The 15,795-nt window shown below is 46.9% G+C and overlaps 1 protein-coding gene across 3 annotated transcripts in view; it reads right to left on the bottom strand.

Moving 5' to 3' along the window:
* CARM1 (coactivator associated arginine methyltransferase 1) overlaps nt 1–15,788 on the bottom strand; it is a 59,385-nt gene extending 43,597 nt beyond the window's left edge. Inside the window, exon 1 of one of the 3 annotated variants that reach the window (XR_013270409.1) lies at nt 15,602–15,788. Coding sequence is in view for 2 of the 3 variants with exons in the window: in XM_077470276.1 (XP_077326402.1) it covers nt 15,602–15,752 (151 nt within the window). In the remaining variant the exon portion in view is untranslated. The remainder of the gene's footprint in view (nt 1–15,601) is intronic. The other 2 variants (XM_077470276.1, XM_077470277.1) reach the window with 2 other exon arrangements.
* Between the last annotated feature and the right edge of the window lie 7 nt (nt 15,789–15,795).

The raw sequence follows: 15,795 nt of genomic DNA, 5'->3' as shown, positions 1-15,795 counted from the left end.
TTGGGGTGGAGGAACTCGACTGGCCTCCACAGAGACCTGACCTAAACATGACAGAACACCTTTGGGATGAATTAGAGCAGACACTGAGACAGACGACCTCTGCAACATCAGTACCTGACCTCACAAATGTGCTTCTGGAAGAACGGTCAAGCCTTTCCATAGACACTCCTAAACCTTGTGCACAGCCTTCCCAGAAGAGTTGAAGCCGTTATAGCTGTAAAGGGTGGGCCAACTCAATATCGAACTCTATGGACTAAGACACCATTAAAGTTCATGTAGGCCGGCATCACAATAATTTTGACAATACAGTGGGTGTGTGTTCTCTCTCTATCCATCAAAAATTTGTAAAAAAAAAAAAAAAAAAAAAAGTGTTTTTGAAACATAATGGAGCCACCTGGTTCCACCCATTGCAGGGGTGTCATCCCCTCCCTCCTCTCCCACAGAGAGGTGATCTCCATGTGTCGCTGAGCTGAATTGCACGGGCCGCAGTAACAATGTCCCTCCTCCTGTGACAGAGGACACACTGATCCAATGGTGGGACACTGAATCAGTGTGACGTGATCGCAGGAGGTGGGACATTGTTACTGGGCAATTCAAATACAGCTCTGTGTGACACACGGAGATAAACGCTCTGATCTGGGCGCTGCCAGGCTGCACGATGGGCACTGGCCTCCTGTACCAGGTCTGCAGTCTCTGGCCGCCTCCTGTACCAGGTCTGCAGTCTCTGGCCGCCTCCTGTACCAGGTCTGCAGTCTCTGGCCGCCTCCTGTACCAGGTCTGCTAGAGGTGCACCGAATGGAAATTTTGCTAATACCATTAGCAGTGTGTTTATGTAAGACTGAAGACATGATACAGGAGATGGTTTGAGAGAGCAGACTGCACTTTTTTGCACAAAAAGGTACCAATAATGGGCAACAATAAATCCATATAAATCTTAATTTATGATATCAATTCAAAAAGTTGAATACAATTGTATAGGAAAATATAAATACCAAAAATTACAGTTTTTGGTTTTCGGTACCAAAATTTCCATTCGGTGCACCCCCTAATCACCTACACATGCACACTTTATTCAAAGGAAAATGCATTTCCTTGTTACACAACATCCTAACTAGATGTGAGAGATGTATAAGCCGATTAATATTTACAATAAAATTATACAGCGTGCATGGTTGGTCATCTCTACCAGATCCCCACTGTGAGCTGTCAGTACAGGACAGACACAGGAAAATGCCTCTCCAAAGTGGGAGCATAGGAAGGAAACTGGAAACATGTTTATTCGCTCCACTATAAATCTGCCTTTCAGACATTTTCCACCAAGATACTGACCAATGACATGGACTAACAGCAAACCACAGAGACCAGAGGAACATAAAGGCACATAAGAGTGAAACATAATTTTGCCTTTGTTGGATGACCTTGTATTTAATATGTGAAGCTGGTTTCCCTTCCCACTGAATCCATACAGCCGTCAATATTTTTTGCATCAAGCTTTCAAAATGCAGTCCAGATGTGTTCCCTGGTCCCGTCACTTCTCTTTGGAGCTTAGGGGTGCACAGTAGAGAAAAGGGTGCTGAGCCAAGCAGAAACACTGTGTAAACCTCACTTTGCTGCACAGACAATCCAAATTAAGGTAAACTGAATTCACTTCCACATGGCTGCAAAGTCAATATTACCCAATGCATGGATGCAGCTGTTCTTTAGCCAGGCAATGACATCCAAAGAATCTTCACCAAAGTACACAGTGTTTATGTCATACGCCCTGTCCTTCTGCACGCTGCTGCCCCACCCTCATAACGACATCCAGGTGTAGTGGTGTAAATACGAAAAACGAACGTCTAGTGTCAGACCAGCTCCACACCCTGCACTGTGGTTGGGCCGCAGAACGGGCCTAGCTGTAGTTTTCCTGCATCCATATTTTTAGCCACCTGGCAAAGGGGAACCTGTTGATCCTTTTTAGCCCACCAGGACCTTAATTGTAACTATGACTAAGGCCCTATTTGGATGAAATGTGTCAGCGGGTTCCCCTGTGTGCATTTTGTTTTTATCTAATAAGTTATGTTCTAGTGCTGGATGTCTGTTTTTCTGCTACTTACGTCCTCAAAGGAGACGGACACTTTTCATGCACTGTCAAAGGGGGGGGGGGGGGGGGGGGGCTGTATATTTCTGTCAAAATGGGGCACACATTCAAAGGATACAGGAGGCATACTGTGCTCCAATTGTTCACCGGTCAGTTATCAGGGACAGTGACAACCAAACCCGGAAGTCGTGTAATGCATGTCACTTCTGGGTTCCTACTAGGCAAGGGAGATCAGTGAATGGACATTTATCCAGCAGCACCAACCACGGGGTTCCAGGTGGGACAGCTGTGTCCAGGAAACAAAAGTGAAAAAGCAGCTTAAAGCTGAGTTCCACCCAAAAGTAGAACTTACACTTTTGTCTTGTTCACCCCCCCCCCCCCCCGGTGCCACATTTGGAACCTTTTGTGGGGAGCGGGTACCCGTTTTTTGACAGGTACCCCATGCCCACTTCCGTCAGACCTCGCCACAGAGGTACATCAGAATTCCAGCCCCCCCCCCCCCCCCTCTGTTGCTGGACAATAGGAGAGCGTAGAGTGCTTTGAGCATGCGCAATAGGGACCCAGCGGTGCACTTGCAAGGCTTCACTGCCAAGTTCCCTTACTGGCAATGGCAGCCACAGCAGTATCCAACAGGCGATGGAAGCATCAGCTGGGGTGCCGAAATTGTGGGAACCCTGGACAGGCAAGTGTCCTAATATTAAAAGTCAGCAGCTTAATTTTTGGAGGGGGGAGCATCTGTCTAATGCTCCATCTGTCCCTCTCCAGCCCCAACACTGAGAACCGATCAAACACCGCCAATCGCCGGCTCTCTGAGCTCCCTGAGCAGAGAGCCAGTGACCACCCTATCTGGTCTCACCCCCCCATGCTGGAACACTGGGCTGTGGAGGGGGTGGGATCAACCGGCTCAGGCTCTCAGTGGATCCAAGAGGCCAAGCCAGGTGCCAGTGCAGGCATGTGGGGGGAACCCGACTCCACTATTGTGATCTTGCCCAAGCTTGGACCAGCTCTGTGACATCAGCTGACAGTGGACTTCAGTCCTCCGCTGAAGATGGGTCACAGGAGTGCAGAACAAACTGCACTCCTAGAAGCCACAGGAGTAATACAGCCAACGAGCTTTAGCTGTACTTCTTTAAAGGGAAGAAATAATTAGGGCCGATGAAGACTAAAAGTTAAGGGGTTGAACAGGAACAAATTGTATTTAAAAAAAAAAAAAGATAGATGGATAGATAGATATAAACTTTGCTGCAATCCCGAAGCAGTGTAGACATGTGGGAGCTGAAGTGACTTACAAAGAGGTGTAGACAAAATTTCAACACTGGACAGACAGGCAAAGATCAATGCCACGTGTAGAGCCATGCGCTTTACTCTGCAGTGCTGGTCAATAACTGAGAAAGGGGAAGGTTACAAGAGAATATTACATTCTATAGAGACCAGGGAGAGAGCTGGTAAAAAGTCAGGAGTAGGAGGGAGGTCCACGTGTGTGAATGGCGGCTCGATCGTTGTGTTTGGTTCTCCCAGAACTTAAAAACATTCACCTTTTTTAATGCGACAAGTTCCAATTGTTCATTTACCCAGAGCAGCTCCTCTACCCAAAGCTTGATAAACCGAGAGTTTAATACAATGCTGCATTCTTAAAGCAGAATTACACCCATCAACTTAACCATGTCTCAATTTTATTACATGCAGGGCATACAGTTGATAAGCTGCAGTTGCTTGTGGTCTCAAATGGACGGCGTCATTAACAAGGTTGTGAACCTTCCTCTATTTGTACCTATAGGTGTACCTCTGGGTACTGTAATTATCACCTAAACTTTAGGATTTACAGTATACTCCTACAATGATGTAATCGGCGCATGCGCTCGGAACGGACACCCGCACCGTTTCTTCAGAAGTCAGTGCCGTAATCGCTGGCTCCTGCACGCGAGTGATGTCACACAGCTCCATCCAGTCGGAGTCTGCGGCCTCGGAAGGAAGACGGGTGAAGAAGGATGCAGCAGGGAGGATGAGGGCTCTGTTTGTAAGTAAGGGTCACATAATGTGCTAGTATGCGATGCATACTAGCACATTATACCTTTACTTTGCAGGGAAGAAAACAAAAAAAAAAAATAGATTTCCTCTTTAACTTGTGCAGCACCATAGCAACTGCAGATCAAATAGGGGCTTAAGCCCCATACACACTATCAGATTTTCTGCAGATTTTCCAAAACCATGTAGTGCAAGGGCCTGCCTGATTGCATACAAATTGAAACTCCTAAGGTTTGACCTCATATGGTTTTGGTAAATCTGAAGACAAAAATTTGATAGCGTGTATGGGGTTTAAGGCTTCACGTACATGGGACATTTTTACGACCTCTCTTGAACAATTTAACTTGACATAGTAAGAGATGCCCGTTTTGCCGCGTTTACATGCCAGGGCAGCTGGGGGAAAAAAAAAAATGCCCAACTGCTTCTAAACATCAGTTTACCAGCAGCAGTGTACATGAGGTCTTAGATTACAGCAAACATACTTTGCTATATAAAAAATAAGTTCACTTTCTGCTTTAACCTGGCAGTAATAGTAAATTAGTATTGCTAATTTCTGGCAATTTACCCAGCCAGCCATCCAACATGCAAACAATGAGTAGATATGCATCTCGATGAAAGGGCACCCTTATACATACCAGTATATGCCATTGTTCCCAGAACACCATTATATACCAATCAGAATCAAAGGAAAAGGCCCCAGAGCTATCGGCCATCTTGCCTTTCATAAGCGCACACCAAGTGGGGAACCAGAAGTCACAGCTGGCTCCAGGCAGCACCAGAAATCGCAGCATGACATAGAATCAGCTGCAGCAGAGGATTTATCCCTGTAATGACCAGGCCATTATTTGCGATACAGCACTGCGGTACTTTGACAATTGCGCGGGAGTGCGGTGTCGTACCCAAACAAAATTTTTCCCCCCACAAATAGAGCTTTCTTTTGGTGGTATTTGATCACCTCTGTGGGTTTTTTTTTTTTATTTTATTTTTTTTGCACAAAATCTAAGATCAACAATTTTGTATATACATCTTTTTTTTTTACTTCCTGCTAGAAAACTGTAAAAACGTGGTCAGTTCTCTAGACTATGCTGGGAACTCAGTGTGCTCTCCTCCAGTGATCAGACATGTCCCAGCACACCCTCTTGTACAGCCATTCGCTGGAAAGCTCAGTGTGCTACCGCTTTTCCTCCCCCAGCTCTTCCGCAGCAGAGAACAGAGGGAATGTGATCACATACACACACACACCTCTATACAAAAAAGGTTTTGCCTTTAAATTTTATACTGAATGGATTGTTTTATAAGGCGACTGTTTAAAATCACTTTACAGCATCTCTAGGTAAAACCTTTCGAGGGTTTTGAATAGAGCAGGAGACTGTTAAGTTCTCTTAAAGTGCCACTAAACACAAAAGCAAACATATTGCAGCTTTCCAATTACAACACAATAAATTACCCAATTTTTGGAGAATATAAAAGACAAGGTTGCACCAAGAGATGCTCCACATGTCTAACCTAAAATTTGCACAAGCCTGTGAAAAGGCGACAGATTTCAGTAACCTAGATTCTCCATAGGCAATGCATTTTAAGTCCCTTATAGGTCATCAGTTTAACGCTGCAAACGAGGTCTGGTGTTAGAATTATTGCTCTCATTCCGGCATGCGCAGTGATCTGCAACGTGTATTGCAATCAACGTTTTCAGGCATAGGTGCCCCAATGTGTGCTTGGGTGTTAATTTTTAAAATAAATTATAATTTTTTTGTGACAAGTTCTCTTTAATGAGACATCCAGCGTTTAAAGAGACCCTGCACATCTCTGTGCTCCACTGAATGTAATCAATTCAAAACTGTCAACAGGGACCCGGAAGTGACGTCATACACATCACTTTCTGGTTTGCAATAAGCGACTTGACAGCACCCGCTATTCTGTCAGAATAGCCAACTCGTCAAAATCTCCAATTACGTCACTTCTGGTGCGGCCAGGTCATGATCACCTGCCGTGACATCAACAGTGCACATGCACAGATCGGGGGTCGAGGAAAATTATAGAACACCGCCATGTTGGTACACCTAAAACATTTCTAACTCCCCATCCTATTGGTAAACTTGGGACCAGCTGTTATTCCTCTATAGTTCTATGAAAGGATCTTTGCCGACAGGGTGCCATGATATAATAAAATTCCAGTGTGCAGCCGCTGTTTACCAGACTTTACCAATAGGACGGGGAATCAGAAACCGCCATGTTGGTACGCCTAAAACATTTTCAGATTCCCCATCCTATTGGTAAAGTCAGGTAAACAGTGGCAGCTCACTGTCAGCCTGTTGGCAAAGACCCTTTCATAGAGTGATAGATGAAGATCAGCTGGTCCTGAGTTTACCAATAGGACGGGGAATCAGAAATGTTTTAGGAGTACCAAAATGGCGGTGTTCTATAATGTTCATCGACTTCTGATGATCTGCACATGCACAGTGTTGACGTCATGCCAGATTGTGACACGGCTGCACCAGAAGTGATGTAACTGGAGATATTATATATCACACACACACACACAAGAGTACACCCCTCACATTTTTGTAAACCTTTTATTATCTTCATGTGGCAACACTGAAGAAATTACACTTTGCTACAATGTAAAGAAGCGAGTGTACAGCTGGTGTAAATTTGCCGTCCCCTCAAAATAACAAAGCCATTAATGTCTAAACTGCTGGCAACAAAAGTGAGTACACCCCTAAGTGACAATATTTTGTGTGACCGCCATTATTTTCCAGCACTGCCTGAACCCTCTTGGGCATGGAGTTCATCAGAGCTTCACAGGTTGCCACTGGAGTCCTCTTCCATGACGACATCAAGGAGCTGGTGGATGTTAGAGACCTTACGCTCTTTCTCCTGTTTGAGAATGCCCCACAGATGCTCAATAGGGTTTAGGTCTGGAGACATGCTTGGCCAGTCCATCACCTTTACCCTAATCTTCTTTAGCAGGCAGTGGTGGTCTTGGAGGTGTGTTTGGGGTTGTTATGTGGCAATACTGCCCTGTGGCTCAGTCTCCGAAGGGAGGGGATCATGCTCTGCTTCAGTATGTCACAGTACATGTTGGCATTCATGGTTCCCTCAATGAACTGTAGCTCCCCAGTGCCGGCAGCACTCATCCAGCCCCAGACCATGATGCTCCCACCACCATGCTTGACTGTAGGCACGACACACTTGTCTTTGTACTCCTCACCTGGTTGCCACCACACACGCTTGACATCATCTAAACCAAATAAGTTTATCTTGGTCTCATCAGACCACAGGACATGGTTCCAGTAATCCATGTTCTTAGTCTGCTTGTCTTTAACAAACTGCAGGCTCTCTTGTGCATCATCTTTAGAAGAGGCTTCCTTCTGGTCTGAGCACTGACAGGCTGACCCACCACATCTTCAACCTCTGCAGCAATGTTGGCAGCACTCATATCTCTATTTCCCAAAGACAACCGCTGGATCTTTTTTCAGATCCTCAGAGAGTTCTTTGCCATGAGATGCTATGTTGAACTTCCAGTGACCAGTAAGAGAGAGAGAGCAATAACACCAAATTTAACACACCTGCTCCCCATTCACACCTCAGACCTTGTAACGAGTCACATGACACCAGGGAGGAAAAAGGGCTAATTGTGCCCAATTTGGACATTTTCACTTAGGTGTGTACTCACTTTTGTTGCCAGCGGTTTAGCCATTAATGGCTGTGTGTTGAGTTATTTTGGAGGGGACAGCAAATCGACACTGTTATACAAGCTGTACACTCACTACTTTACATTGTAGCAAAGTGTCATTTCTTCAGTGTTGTCACATTAAAAAATATAATAAAATATTTACAAAAATGTGAAGGGTGTACTCACTTTTGTGAGATAATGGGGGAGATTTACCAAATCTGGAGCAGCTCTGCATAAAAATAAAAAAAAGCTGCACACAGAAGGTAATTTTACCTTCATGCATAAACGGTATAAAAATAACCTTGAGCCTTTAGAACCACTTTAAAATCACCTTTTGTCTTTTTTTTTTTTTTTTTTTTTTAAAACACACCTTATCACATTCTCAGCATTAAGGTAAAAAAAAAAAAAAAAATTACATTTTCCAATAACAGCACCACACACACACTTACACAAGTCCTGTAGCCACCCAGTGCTGTGCCCAGCTTCAGTTCTTCTCTCCCACAGGCTTAGCCGAGAGCAGCAGTAGCCATTGGCTGGAAATTATGCAGCTATATACTTTATACTAGTAATGGCGGTGATCAGTGACTTATAGTGTGACTGTGATAAGGTGTCAAGCAATCAGGCACTAAGACACTGGCTGGGAAGGGTCAATGACACAAAAGTCGCTAGTGACAATAATATAGCTATAATACTGCTCTAATAACATTGACCGGGAAGGAGTTAAAGAGAAACTGCAGTCTGCTCACATAATTTGTAATAAAAACATATTTGCCAATCTGAAGCTTCCCTCCAACCACTTTGCAGCCAGGGCAGGGAGATTTCTGCAGCATATTTGGCAAGTACAGAATCGCAGGCTATATAAAATATGCAATCATTTTAACTGGGCAGCTGAAGCTGCTGCCTGTTCACGTCCTGGATTTACACAGAGGCACACCTCCAGCTCTCATTGTCCCTTTTATGACTCACCCCCTCCATCTCTTCCTGGCAAACTGGAGTGAGAGCGAGAGAGAGTGATGACAAGAAACAGGAAGTGGGCTGTAACCCTTCTCTTCTATATTCTGCTACTGACCACCTATATGACAATATCTCCCCTGTCGTATCCTGACCACCTCTGTCTTCACTCATCACTAGATGCACTTGCTCCTCTAACCACACACAGAATCAGGCCCCAACAGTTACAACCCTGGCAAAATGACAACACTAATAATCTTGTGCTTTTGAATGCTTGTGGTGTAAAACCAAATGCCTACAAGACATCACCCTATATAAATCTGTCCTAAAATACACTTCCTGCCTCCATGCTGCCAAACAAGCCTGCTTGGTCTCTTATTAATATCTTGTCATCCAGTCCCCGTCGGCTCTTCTCAACCTTTAACTCTCTGCTTCGTCCCACACCCCCTCTACCCACGAGATTGCCAATCACTTCGAAGACAAGATTGATGCAATTCGTGAGGACACATCCACTGTGCGTCTATCTTCCCCACCCAACATACCTTGCCTGACAGCTCATTCACTCTCCTCCTTTGAACTGGCTACTACAGAAGAGGTTACAAAACTTCAGATGCCCACCTGTTCCCTCAACTACTACTGTCACCCTCTTCAATCCTATGCTCCCTCACATCTTCAATCTCTCGCTCTAGTGGCACCTTCCCCTCCGAAACATGCGCAGATCACTCCCATACTTAAAAAGGCCTCACTGGACCCCACCATCCTGAACAACTTAAGACCCATCTCATTGCTCCCATTCACCTCTAAACTTCTAGAATGCTTAGTCTACAACCATCTTAGCTCTTACCTCAGTGAAAATAACCTTCTTGACCAATTACAGTCTGGCTTTTGCTTGCAGCACTCCACGGAAAGTGTCTTACTAAAACTCATTAACGATTTACTAACTGCTAAAACCAACAGCCACTACTCCATACTTCTACTACTTGACCTCTGTGGCCTTTGATACTGTTGACCACCCGCTCCTTCTCAAATACATTCCCTTGGCCTCCAAGGTTCTGCTCTATCCTGGTTCTCTGCCCATCAATTACAGCGCTCCTTCAGTGTGACCTACAACTGTCTCCTCCTCTCCATTGCCCCTTTTCTGTGAGGGCCCCCTAAGGCTCTGTTCTTGGACCCCTTCTCTTTATCTACACCTCCTCCCTTGGTCACTTGATAACCGCCTACGGATTTCAAAACCACTTATATGCCGATGATACCCAAAATCTGTCTACTCCCCACCTCACTCCTTCAGTCTCTCCTCGCATTTCTAACTGAATTATCAGCATGGATGACGCACCACTTCCTCAAACTAAAATCTCTCTAAAATTGAGCTATTACCCCCCCCCCCCCCCACATGACTTTTCCATCAATAGCAAAAATGCAACCATCAGGCCCTCCCCTCGCGCCAGGGTACTCGGTGTAATCCTAGACTGACCTGTCATTTCAGCCCCAAGTCCAACAGTTGTCAAAAGTTTGTAAAATTCACCTCCGTAACATCTCTAAATTTCACCCCTTTTTAAACAAATGAAACCACCAAGCTCCTCATTCATTCCCTTGTTATCTCTCACCTTGACTATTGCAACTCCCTTCTCATTGGCCTGTCTCTCCATAGGCTCCTCCCCTCTTCAGTCTATGATGAATGCTGCTGCCAGACTTGTACACCTTACCAACCGCTCAGTGTCTGCCAACCCTCTCCTCCAATCCCTACACTGGCTCCTAAACACCCAGCGAATTAAATTCAAAATACTAACCATAACATACAAAGCCATTCACAACTCTGCCCCGAGCTACATCACCAATCTGGTCTCCAAATATCACCCAAATCCTCCCCTATGTTCTTCTCAGGCTCTCTCGTCTCCAGGATTTCCCCAGAGCCATGCCCATCCTCTGGAACTCGCTACCTCAACCTGTCTAGCTATCCCCTCTAGCTATACTGAAGCTACCTTCAGGCGATCCCTGAAAACTCATCTCTTCAGGGAAGCCTATCATGTATCCAGCTAATCTTTTACCACTTCCACCAGCTCATTCCCCAGTTACAACCTTTTGTACCACTTGCCCCACCCTATTAGATTGTAAGCTCTTCTGAGCAAGGCCCTCTTAATCCTCTTGTATTTTATTGTATTATACTGTATTGTCTCCCTTTCATATTGTAAAGCACTGCATAAACTGTTGGCACTACATAATCCTGTATAATAAGGTATTTACTGGCAGAAAAAATAATGTTTTACTATCCAAAGTTAAAACAACCAGGGCAGAAGATTTAATAGATGGAAAGTTTAAAAAGAATTACTGAAGTTCCACTTTAAGGCGGAGTTACAACCAAAAGTGTAACTTCCACTCATTTGTCTACTCTCCCCCTACAGGGGCACAATTTTCACCTTTCGGGGGTGGGGGGGGGGGGGGGGACGATGACAGGATACCCATCTTCCGCCAGGTATCCGGTTCCCACTTCTGGGAGTCTGTGCCACAGCCCATGACGTCATCGCAGGGCTCCATCCTCCTCCCCATCGTCAGGCCAGTAGGAGAGAGAAGCGGGGCCTCACGCATGCACAGTAGGATTCCCAGTGTGAAGCTGTAAGGCAGCAGCAGCACCAGACAGCTGATGAAAACATCAGCTGCGGTGCCGACATCGCTGGACTCCAGCACAGGCAAGTAGCCGATTATTAAAAGCCAGCAGCTGCAGTATGTGTAGCTTTTGGCTTTTAATTTTTTTTTTGGGGGGGGGGGGGGCGGACCTCTGCTTGAACATCTTGGGGCAATCAAGGGTTTAACTGTGTGCCTAAAAATGTGTAATGTGTGCTGCTTTTACTTACTGATCTGGCTGTTTTTCTCCACTTTTCAGGGAGGACAGCCAGATAGCTGTTCACTTTACACAGAGTTCTGTGTATTTGTAAACACAGAACGCTGCGTGTGATTGGACACAGCCAATCAGCTGGATTCAGCCGAAATCATTGGCTGTAATATGCTGCCAAACTCGCGCTGTATCCAATCACAGCACAGGTCGGCATGTGTGCCCCAAACCCAGATGCACCTGCCACCCGCTCGTAGTATATTTAAACCCCGTTCACACTGAGGTGATTTTCAGGTGCTTTAGTGCTAGAAATAGCCTCTGAAAACTGCCTCTCATTCATTGCAGCGTGTCTTTTTACACCGGGGCGGTGCACTTGCAGGACGTTACAAAAAGTCCTGCAAGTAGCATCTTTGGGGTGGGTCGGGAGCGCGGTAAATAGCGCTCTCAAAACACCCTGTCCATTGCAATGAATGTGCAGCGCTTCCAAAGCACCTGACATGCACTGCAAAACTGAACTTTATACCTTTTTTTAAAAAAGGTAAAACCCACCCCGCTAGCAGCGAAAAGCACCGCTGCAGTGTGAAAGCAGTCTTGCTGTGAGCAGTTGGCAGGAGAACCTACGCTTTAAAATGTATATGTATCCAAAATGTTTGTGTTTTTCTAGTTTTGGACATATGGGGTAAGATTAGGACCCTTGTCTGGCTTTTACGGTTATCCAGTGAAAGATTTACCCTCACTTCCTGTTCTGAGAGCTGCAGCAGTGCCACGTGAGTGCCCCCCCCAACATGGTCAACAGGCACAGGACCTTCACTGTAGTAGCACAGCCTTCCCCAGAGGCCCTCTGGATATTTAGATATAGACGGTTCAATCAAGACAGGCTGGACCAATGGAAGTATGCCAAGGAAAAAATATAATATATATATATCCTGGAGTTCCACTTTAAAAGCATAGTCCACCTTTGTGACCACGTGTCACAGTTCACCCAGAGAGTGTAACATGAAACAGTCCCCTCCCCCCACAGCAGAGTGCCCCCTGTTGCTGTGTGGCTCTGCCAGCACAGCCAAGTCCTTCACAGCAAAGGGACATACAGGTTGTTCCGGTGTTCTGTCAAAATAGCCAATTCATCATGATCTCCAATCACATCACTTCCAGTTACTGTAAACCATCATTGATTGGAGATTTCGATGACTTGCCGCTTTGACACAACACCGGCAAGTGTGTACACTCTGATACACAAAGACTTTGCTGTTTTAAAATAACGAGATAAAAAAAAAAAAAAAGTTGTCGCCACCGGAGGCAGCCCTTTTGTTGGTTAGTATCGGAGCGGACTAACAATAGCCGCTCACGATAGCGTGTACCGGAGTCTCTACGGTTGCCGGTGTTGTGTCAAAACAGCAAGTCGGCGAAACCTCCAATTACTGGCAGTTTACAGTAACCGGAAGTGACGTGATTGGAGATCTTCAGGAATTGGCTATTTTGACAGAACACCGACACAAGTGTCATGACATCACCAGACTCGTAGTTACTTCCTCCAGCCCCATAGAAGGTGGTACCTACCTCTGTATGGACCCGGGGCTGGGGGGAAATGTCTGCAGGAGCCCGTCCACTGCACCCACACAACATACGGATCGTACTTCCAACGCTCTGCCGGCTCCAATGTCATTGGTAGGTTTGAATGTTGGTGCATTAGGATTTTTTTTTTTTTTAGAGCTTAGTAATTGAGGGGAAGCTCTGACGACTTCCATCATCCAATCACGTGCAAGCAAAAATGCTGTTTGTTTTTTTTTTGTTTTTTTGTTTTTTATTAATCTTCCTTGCATGTGATTGGGTATTTTTTGCAAAGTGAAGCCTTCCCTCATTTACTAATCTCTGGAGAACTCGCAGCGTGCACAGCCTATTTGTCTTTAGTAAATCACCCCCCATTCTCTGTAACAGAATTATTTCTAGATCAGCCAAGAAGCATCATAAGAGTTCACCAATCACAGCCGATATATTTATACATTTGTTGTCCTGTACACAACATAACCAGAGACAGGGACAATGGGGGAGGGGGGCAACAGAGGGATCAAGGGACAATGGGGGATGGGGGCGACAGAGGGATCAAGGGACAATGGGGGAGGGGGTGATTTGGAGACTGGGGGAGGAGTGACATTTAGGTCCAGATTTTAATCAATGGGGGGAGAAGGTGACACATAGGGGATCAGATGATGGGGGAGGAGGTGACATAGGGGCTCAGGTCCAGATTACGGGATGATGGGGGAGGGGATGACACAAGGGTTCAGGTCCGGATTACGGGATGGGGGAGGAGGTAACAGGGGTTCAGGAGCAGATTATGGGGGAGGGGGTAATGCACAGGAGTTCAGGTCTGGACTATGGGATGATGGGGAGGAGGTAACATTTAAACCCCTTTCACACCAGGGCATTTTGCAGGCACTATAGCGTTAGAAATAGCGCCTGCAATCCGCCCTAAAGAAGCTGCACCATTGTCTGTAGTGTGAAAGCCCCGAGGGCTTTCACACTACAGCGGTGCGCTGGCAGGACGTCAGAAAAAAGTCCTGCCAGCAGCTTCTTTGGAGCGGTGTGTTTACCGCTCCTCCACCACTGCTCCCCATTGAAATCAATGGGGCAGCGATGTAATACCGCCGGCAAAATGCCGATGTTGCGGCGTATTGCCGGCGGTTTTAACCGTTTCGCGGCCGCTAGCGGGGAGTAAAAGCGCCCCGCTAGCGGCCGAAATGTGTCGCAAATCTAGCGGTAAAACTCAGCTAAAAATAGCGGCGTTTTACCGCCGACGCAATGGGCAGTGTGGTGTGAAAGGGGTCTTAGGTCCAGATTTTGGTCAATGGGGGGGGGGGGGGGGGGGGGCGACACATAGGGGTTTAGGTCCGGATGATGCGGGGGGTGACACAAGGGGGTTCGGGTCTAGATTTTAGGACAATGGAAAGGGGGTGACAAATTTTAGGGACTATAAAGGAGGGGATGACATTTAGGTAAATGGGGAAGGGGTGACAGCAGGGTTCAGGTCAAAATTTTAGATCAATTGGGGGGGGGGGGGGGGGTGACATGTAGGGGGGTCAGGTTTTCAGGGCAATGGGTAAGGTAAAACACATAGGTGTACAGGACAAGATCAGGATAATGGGGGGGGGGTGCCAGCGGGGTTCAGGTCTAAATTTTGGGTCAATAGGGAAGGGGGTGACACACGGGGTATGGGACAAAATTTGAGGACTTTGGCATAGGGATTCAGTTCAGATTCTGGTCAGTCGGGGAGGGGGTAACACATGGGGGGGGTGTTCAGATTTTGGTACAACGCAACAATGGTGACGGAGGGGGTCAGGAACAATGAGAGGGGTACGGGCCCAGGATTTTGGACTTGGGGGAGGGGTGACACATAGTGAGTTAAGGCTCAGACTTGGGGATAATAGTGGCATGACGACAGATGAGGTTTCAGGAAAATTGGAGGAGGGGGGTGACAGAGAGGGGCACATTTCGGGACAATTGGGGGAGGGGTGACAAAGAGGGTTCAGGAACAAGAAGGGAGGCGTGTGAGAAGGGCTCAGGCCCAGATATTGCGGACAGCGGGGTCAGGCCTACATTTCAGTTGAATGTGAGAGGCGGGGGACAGAGGGGTTCAGATTGGGGCAATGATGACACTTGGGGGTTCAGGAAGAATGAAGCAAGGGGGACAAAGAGGGGCACAGGCCCAGATTTGGGGACAATGGGGGAGGGGGTGACAAATGGGTTCAGGCCTAGGATTAGAGGCAATGAAGGGGGGACACTTAGGAGTTCAGGAAGGATGAAGCAAGGGTGACAGAGGGGCACAGGCCCAGATTTGGGGACAATGGGTGGGGTGACACATAGGGGTTAAGGCTCTGATTTGGGGACAATGGTGACATGATGACGGGGGGGGGGGAGGAGCAGATTTGGGGACAATGGGGGGGGTGACACACATGGGGGGAGGGGTTGTGGCCTCCTCCATATATTATCACATAGCAGAGCCCCCTCTCCCCGGGACTACACAGCACTCCCCTCCCCGTCCACTCACCGTTATAGAGGGCGATGTCGCCTCCCCGGGCCTCCAGCCTCAGCTCCCTCTGCTCCGCGTGTCTCTGGATCTCCCCGTTCGCGTCCCCGATACTGAGGAGCCGCACGCCGGGAAACACCGACACCGCCGCCATCTTTCCAGAGGCGGGCATAGCGCTCGGCGCCGAGAATTATGGGTAGGAGGAGGAGGGGACG

Source organism: Lithobates pipiens, unplaced genomic scaffold, assembly GCF_037356315.1.
Source record: "Lithobates pipiens isolate NorthernLeopardFrog02 unplaced genomic scaffold, aLitPip1_a1.2 Scaffold_8, whole genome shotgun sequence".
Classification (NCBI taxonomy): domain Eukaryota; kingdom Metazoa; phylum Chordata; class Amphibia; order Anura; family Ranidae; genus Lithobates; species Lithobates pipiens.
The sequence above is the reverse complement of the archived record's forward strand: the minus strand, read 5'-3'. Positions and strand labels throughout refer to the sequence as shown.